Here is an 8,150-nt window from a genome sequence, read left to right as displayed (position 1 = left end):
GTTTGGCTTCATGCAATTATGGTTAAAACTATCTCTTTAGCAACATTTGCCTCTAAGTCTAACTTATCAAGATAGCTAGTTTAAATTAATCATAACTTAATTCACATTAAGTAATTTTTCTATGTGAAATTAATTATGTGATGACATTTCAAGTTATACTATATATACACACATTTAACTGGATAAAGAGAATGTAAGGATAGAGGGAAACAAGATATTAAGGATAAACAAACTACAAAGAAGGTAAGAGGAGCAACCCTATCAAAGAGTGTTGCTAACCTGCCTCTTTGAATTTTAGAACTTGCTCTGAATTTCCCTTCATCTCCCTCACCTCATTTCCACCCCCCTGCCCCCAAACCTTCAGGAGGCTATTTCCTTTTAATTTTTAACTTCAAAAAAGACGTCTCTCAATGCTGATCTACAAGAAGAAAATAAAGAGTTAAGCGGCAGAAGTAGGAGAGTGCCATCCTGTGTAATACCTGGAAAAAAGCAAGAAGGCAGAAATACAATGTTCTATATGGAAGCAGGAAACAAAGAGGTGCTTCTGTTTGCACGAGTGAGTTTTACTACCTTTGGATGTTGAATGGAAGCACTGTATTTATTAAATGATTTGAAAACATTTGTAAAAGCTAAATAATGTAAATGTACTGAATGACCTGCAGCTTCTTCAAAATTCGATAAAGCCAATAATTATGGTTGAATAATATTTAGAGCTACAGTGTGTACACTAAACATCAGTGTTCCTTCTCCTCTTAGATTTGTATTACACTCTAGCATAATATATGATGTGCAACTTGGAAAACAGAATCTTAAATATCAAGAACATTTTTTTTCAGTACATAGTCTTTAGTCTTACCAGATTTTCCTGAAATGTTTAGAACGATTCTTGCTGCTATATGCAGAGTCTAGATTTTTCTGTAGAAAAAGTTTTTAAATTAACATTTAATAGCACACTTACTTGTTTCCCAGATGTAAGCTTTTCATCCTCAGTGTTCTGTTCTGGTTTAATGATGTGATACATAAAGCTTTTACTATCACATTCTGAAGGTGTGCCTTGACTGTAAATTTGTTTTGCTCCATCTCTGATGTAATGTCTCTGCAGGGGAACTTCATGCAAAAGAATTTTGCTGTAAAATAAAACCTCTGTCACTATTTCACAGTAGATAAAAAAAGAAGGTAGTGCTGAGTAACTGAATAATCTAGAGTTAATTTTCTTGTCGTAGCTAAGACACAAAGTGAGCTGCAAACTTAAATGCTAATAAATTCCTCCCATGCACTATATTTACTTTAAAGAGAAAAGAAAGCAAATTACATACCAAAAGTAATGTAGATAAAATATCATACTTTAAATTTTACTGGAATTAAAGTCAGAAAATTCAGTAGCAAGATTCTCACAGTTTTCTTAGTTCTTAATTATTTAATGCATGTAGTAAAATAAGATGCTCCATCATATACAACAGGTAGTTGTGCACCCAAATAAGAAATGTTGGGAAAGACCTTGAGGAAGATTGCAAAGGTCTTGCAGTTTTATCACAGGGGAAAGGGGAAAAAAAGTATGAAAATTTGGAGTGGACTGATTGGCAGAAAACAGAAAGGGAAAACAGCCTGAAAGATGAGCTACAAGGCCTAGTCACGTTAGTGTGAGTGAGACCCTGCCGAGGCCAAGATTTTGTCAGGAGCTTTCAAATACTGTACGCTAAACATGTCTCTCTTTCAGACAGGTGTATAGCTGAAAGATACTACCCAAACTTTTGCTACCAAAACATCTGTAAATCAAATCAATTCATTTAATTTATATACATCAAGGATTTCTGACTTTCTCTGGTGCTTTGCACATATTTAAACAATTAATTTTACTGACATTAACTTTAAGGACAATTAGCACTGATAGAGTGGATAGGTATAGCCAAGAAGTGGTCAAGGTATAAATCAGGGATGTCAAACATATAGCCCATGGGCTACATCTGACCCATAGAGCCACATAATCCAGCCAGTGTATGTTCAGCCTGGCCCCATGTGCTGCATGGGGCACACACCAGCCCTGGCACTGCGTCACACTAGGAACGGGGAATTTGTCTGGGGCACGTGCTGTATGTGGCACCCACACCGTCCCTGTATGTTAGCTCTGGGGCCCGTCTGAATCAGGCCATGCTGCGGACAGCGCACACACCTGGTTCAGTGGGACACTGCATGCAACACGCACTCCATGCCTGCCTTCTGTGCTGCATGCAGCCCGCATGTCACAAGCATCTTACACCAAACCCCACTCCAAGGCCTGAGGAGCATGGACTGAAGCCAGCACTGCCCGCAGCAAAGGAGATCTGGGCTACAGGCTGCATGCAGCATCCTATCAGACTGCCCCTGCACGCTGGCTCCAGCATGCATGGAAATCCTGGGCCCAATCTGGACCAGTCCTGGAGTCAGCATGCAAGTCTGATCTGGCAGAATGCTGCTAGTTTGTGCACTGGACTACCTGTGCTGCATGCAATACTGGGTCCAATCCACACTGCAAGCAGAGGGAGCTCCCATGAGTTTGACATGCCCTCAGTGTATTGTGAATGCAAGTTCCTTTTCCCAAAGCACCATAGTATTTCCAGACCCCCTCCCCTTGAATTTAACTGAAAGACCTTGATTTACTTGAATGGACTGGGATTAGGATTGGGTTTTAAATGTGGAGTTATTTTCTCTTTGAAGAATGTTCTCAAAACAGCTAGAATTTAAGCATGAAGTATTTAGTTACTAATAAACCTATGCAACCTCTCATTAAATTATACTGCTATCTAGAAGGGCTGGGGTAACAAATATTTTATCTATTTTTAAGGCACTGAAGATGACAGACAGTGGTGAGACTCAATTGGTTGACATGTTAATTAACAACAGAATTATAAAACACCTAGACAACCATGATATGCCAGCACAGATTCTGAAAAGAAAAACAAAATGCCTCCTACTTCCTATTAGAATTTCCAAGCCTAAAAACAGAATAGTAGATAAAGGAGAACTGTTTGACATAATTTACTAGGGTAATCCCAAAACCTGTGACAGAGATGTATTAAAGATATTTAAAAGGTGGTATGTGGTGAGATGGCAAAACCTGCAAATAATATATAAATAATTTGATTTGCAAATGTTAGAGGCATCTGTGAGTATCATGAGAGGAACCTAACAAAGATAAGTAAATGGATAGCAGGCAGCAGCTGAAATTCAATGTTGTTAATGCAAAGTGATGCACATTTATTTTACTAGCTTCTAAATTAACCGTAATCACTCAGAAAATACACAGCTGTGTACTGCTGGGGGAGAGCTCAAAAAAATTATTACATGTGCAGCATCAACAAAAAATTCAGTAAGTGTTAGGTCACAGGTGCTCAACCAGGGTACTGTGGGCTCCTCCAGCAGCCACTTCCCAATCTGGCAGTGTATGAGGTTCTTGGGGCAGCTCCAACTGGTGTCAGTGGCAGCACCCCAGTTGAGAACCACTGAGGTAAACTGAGGCAGCGCAACTGTAGATCTCAACCAGAGTGACACTAAATTCAAAAAAGTTATGGAGGGGTGCCCTGAATATAAAAATGGTTGAGAACCACTGTATTAAGTGTAAGCAAAAGGATGGAAAACGTTACAGTGTCATTTTATAGGTCAAACATACATGCTCATCCAGAATAGCACCCAGTTTTGGTCGCCCTGACGAGAAAGGGTATAGGAGAAATAGAAAGATTTCAGTAATGGACAGTGAAAATGATGAAAACCATGCAAGCTTCCATCTGATGAGAATCTAAAAAAACTAAAGACGTTTAAAAAGGCAGTAAACGAAAGGAAGCACAACAAAAATATGCAACAATGAATGCTATACAGAAGGCGCACTGGGCACTCTTGTGTTGTTATAGTACAAGAACAAGGCAACATCTGATGCAATTTAAGCACAGCAAATTCAAAACTTTTTTTTTTTTTAAACAATAACTAATTTGGCCTGCAGAACTTGCAAGATACCACGGAGGTTAAAGGCTTCACGGTATTAAAAAAATTACTGGAAGTTTACATGAACAAGGAGGAAATCCAGTTACCATATTTACTTGAATATAAGACAATCCTGATTATAAAATGACCCCCCAATAATTAGAGTCTATATGGAACATTTATAAACTTGATGTAATTTAGCAGGTATAGCATTTAATTATGGTAGGTTTGTCTTGAATTTGTCCCTGCTCCAACTGCTATAGCTGGGAAAAAATAAATCTGGGGAATCAGGTAGCTCCTTTGGCCTTTTCTCCCCTCAACTTTTTTCCCCCCTGTAGCCCCCTCCCCACCTCCTTACTATCAGCATGAGCACATGGAAATGAAGAACAAATATGAAAATAAAGACATTGAAATAAGCATAGCTGTAGCAATTTGCATATATTCCCCATAAACTTAGTTCATCCAAAACAAATGCACTTTTACCGTTTTTGAAACTACTGCAAGTTTAAGCACAGGTACTCCATAAATACACATTTATGCAACACTTTGGCACTTGGGTTGGTTCCCAGCAAACTCAACAGCATTTCAAGCAATGGTGACCTCACAGCTCAGGATTGCTCAGTATCTGTGTGTATTCCAGCTACCACCCCACAAAGGATCCATTTGCTAATTAGTCCCCCCACTTGTAATTGGAACCAGGTGTTCTTGTTATCAGTCCTGGGATCCTCCAAAAAAATACATGCAAATGAGACATAGGGCAACCTGGTCCAACTTCACCTCTTGGAGGATGGGGCCATACTAATCATACGTGATAAACTAAGAGCGGGGGGTTACAGAGGGATTCTGGGTGAACTGTTTGGGGCCCTGTTTGATGATGTCTGACATTTAGGGCTTCTCTTTCAGGATGGAGAACACTGGACTGTGCAGTACGTGGTGTTTGCAGTGCCACATACCGCATGACTGTGCTCGTCTGGCTGCGCCCTGTGTGTGCTGGCCTGGTATTGCAATACCTCCAGGCCCAGTTTTCATTCATTCCGGCAGCAGCAATGCCTGTTTTCAGGGGGTTATTAAGGGAAAAAAATGTTTCCTGTCAACATGTTTGCCCAAAATGGGACATGTACTTTATAGTCATGCTCAGTGTTGGCTGCATTTAATCAGCTTCACAGAAGTTTTCCATTAATTAGCACATGATGCTTTTGGTAGCAGTTCAAAGATAGACAATGTATTTAACGGGTGGCCGGGGGGGGGGGGGCTCATCTTGTATTTGAGTAAATGCAGTATATTATAGATATTCTTTTTTTTTTTTTTAATAGATAGAAGAGACATAAATCCTCATGCATCACCATTTAAACTCACCTCTAGCTGATGGGGGATATTTCTTCCCTACCCCTACAGGCAAGTAAATCCATAATTATGCCTTTCAGGGCTTCTTGAATCATCTTCTAAAACATCTTTTACTGGCCAGGATAGGAAACAGGATTACTGCACTTGATCGGCGCCCACAAGAGGCTGAATAGGCTACCAATCTAATAGAGTTTAACAATTTCTATGTTCTGGCAAAACCAGATTTGTTACTGTAGATTCATCCATCATTGTAGTCTAATTCTTTACTGGTACTTTTTACTTCATAGGTGAGGTTGATTTTAATATATCAGAAAGGAAAATACATATGATTTCAAAAAGATAAATTTTAGGCCTGAATTCCTTGATTCTAGTCCTTTAAAAAGAAATGCAGGGTACAATTTAATCATAAGCAACATTATTTGAAAGTGATCTTCAAATTTCAAGGAAACCCTGACTGGTCACAGCAATTACTCAGTAAGTACAAAGAATAAGTATATAATTTTTGGAATGTAGCATACAGTACTTTAAAAAGATTGACAAAACATTATCTGCAAAGGGCTTCATATTAACATATTAATGAAATAGTTTTCAAGCCATTATAGAGACATTGAGGTTTTTATGGTAATATGTAATGTGCCATTAATAACCTGTAAAATGCAGAAGCATGAAGGACAGAAATTTAAAGGTCTATCTTTGAAGAGCTATTAGTTTAAGAGAGTACAGCTGTGCTATTATGAGTTTAGGCATTAGGGCTACTTGTCTCTATCTGCAAATGACTAGGACATTGCAGCCACTTCCCAGCTTTAATCTTTCTAGAACAATAAGAAGAAGTATAGTCACAAAATTCTGCAAAATAAGAAATGAATTTGTGCCCTTTTGCAATGAGGAAGAAAATCTTTACAAAACTATAATAAACAAATTAGCAGATTTTGAGTCAAAGACTTGTAAAAAATGTGCAGTGTAATAGTACACTGAATAGTATGCGAATGACAGCATAAATTTCTGGTATGCTTCAACATGATTCATTACAAATCTATAAGGCCCATTTCAGGTATTTGGGAGCAAAGGCTAATTACACTATGAGTACTACAATTACATCTCTTTCTCAGCAGCAAAAAGCCATACGGATAGTCTCTGAATAGCACAATAGTAAACTATGCTGTTTTCCCATCCCCTTTTTTTTTAATCTCTTCCCACAACCTGTTCTCTTACCAGGCCAAGCTACAGATCAGAAATCATGATTAACCACCTATTTTGGGCTAGTTCTGTTGTTTGACTCCTGAGCTGAAGGTTTGGCTCCCAAGTCTTCTCCTTCTACCTATGTTTCCTATTGTGCATTTCGCCTATTTTGGTCCCCATTCTTGCCTCCATCACTCACTCTCTTCTGGTTCCTGCAACTCTACTTCTGGTTGTCTTTGTTTCCATATTTTATTAATTTTTTTTTCATTCTTTCTTCTGACCTACTACTTGTTTAGTTTGTTGATTGCTTTCTTCCCATATTGAGCAATACCCTTGTCAGGATAAAGAGAAACTGCTTGCCAAGGCTGATGTTTAGTTTACTCACTTTAGCAACATAGGGCCAATTTTATGTTCAACAGGAAGTGGACACTCATTGGCTCAGTGCAACAGGCAGGAAAAACTACAGAGTCTTCATGACAGGAACAATAATTTAGACATATTTATACAGTGTCCATTACCATGTAGATCTGCTCCTGAATTGGGCTTTAGAAGCAATCAAAATTAAAATATCCAGAGAGAGTCCAGAAAGGATTATGGAGAGGTTCATTCTCTCTCATAAGCAGTAACTAGGATGGTAATTACCCTGGATTCTACTAGAAGATGATTCTGATTTGCTGCTCAATCTCCATCCTCAATTACCATAATGCCTGCAAAGGTGTTTGCTGAATTACTTTTATTCTGGTGGATAAATGTTGACTAATGACAAAGATTAAAACAGTCATGTCACCTACAATTTAAGTCATGTTTGAACCTACATGTGTGTCCTACTTGAGTATATTAAATTATTACACAATAAATCACCAAGCTGCATCAAGTTATAACTTTACACTGCATAGTACGTGTTACAAGAGGTAGGATGCATTCAGTTTTAAGAGATGGATCTTGGCCCTTGAGGCTACTTATGGTGATCCCATACAGCTAAAGTGAGGGAAGAGGAATGGATTAAGTAAGCAGAATGAATAAAAGCAGAGTGAAAGTGGGAAAGAGGCAGGGAAAAATGGGAAAACAAGGTGAAAGAGGTAAGAACTATAATGAGTAGGGAAGACGAAGCTAGGCAGTTGAAGAACTTCAATGGTAGGCAGAGGTGAGATGAAGCAGCAAACACCTGCACTAGTAATTCAATCAACAAAGAATAAAATCCCAAATCCCAGTTTCAAGGTGGAATAAATGATCATGCTGAAGTGTGTGAACGCTTCTCACAGCTTCAATTATTCCTCATTTTTCAGGAAGGTGAGTGGTCCTCCTACCCCACATTGGTCTCTCTGAGTCTAGATGTGACCCTCACAGACCCCTGAAACTTTGGCTGTAGCTAGTGCTAAGGTCAAAAATGATAACGTCTAAGTAAAAAACATTACTACTTTAAGGTAGTTGCTTTCTTTGCCTCAAGCAGACCCATTGCTTTCAGTGAGACTACATGAGGAGTGTGCTTTAAATCTGTGAGAGCAGATATACCACGGCCTGTCCCTACAATCAGTTAAAGCAGGCTTTTGTGTGTTATTAATTTTTTCTTGTTATAGAAGACATGGTATATATGGGGGAGGGGGGCGAAACTGTGTGTGGTTCACACAGAATAAATGAGCTCAAAATTATAGGAGAGGAAGAAATTAAAATGG

General features: G+C 38.7%; 1 protein-coding gene across 2 annotated transcripts in view; it reads right to left on the bottom strand.

The window, feature by feature from the left end:
- LOC102386416 (leucine-rich repeat and IQ domain-containing protein 3-like) overlaps positions 1-8,150 on the bottom strand; it is a 70,989-nt gene that overhangs the window by 24,853 nt on the left and 37,986 nt on the right. For both annotated transcript variants that reach the window (XM_006021773.3, XM_025201822.1), the window contains exon 2: positions 959-1,127. In XM_006021773.3, the coding sequence (XP_006021835.2) occupies positions 959-1,127 (169 nt within the window). The remainder of the gene's footprint in view (positions 1-958; positions 1,128-8,150) is intronic.

This window comes from Alligator sinensis, unplaced genomic scaffold (assembly GCF_000455745.1).
Source record: "Alligator sinensis unplaced genomic scaffold, ASM45574v1 scaffold853_1, whole genome shotgun sequence".
Classification (NCBI taxonomy): domain Eukaryota; kingdom Metazoa; phylum Chordata; order Crocodylia; family Alligatoridae; genus Alligator; species Alligator sinensis.
The sequence above is the reverse complement of the archived record's forward strand: the minus strand, read 5'-3'. Positions and strand labels throughout refer to the sequence as shown.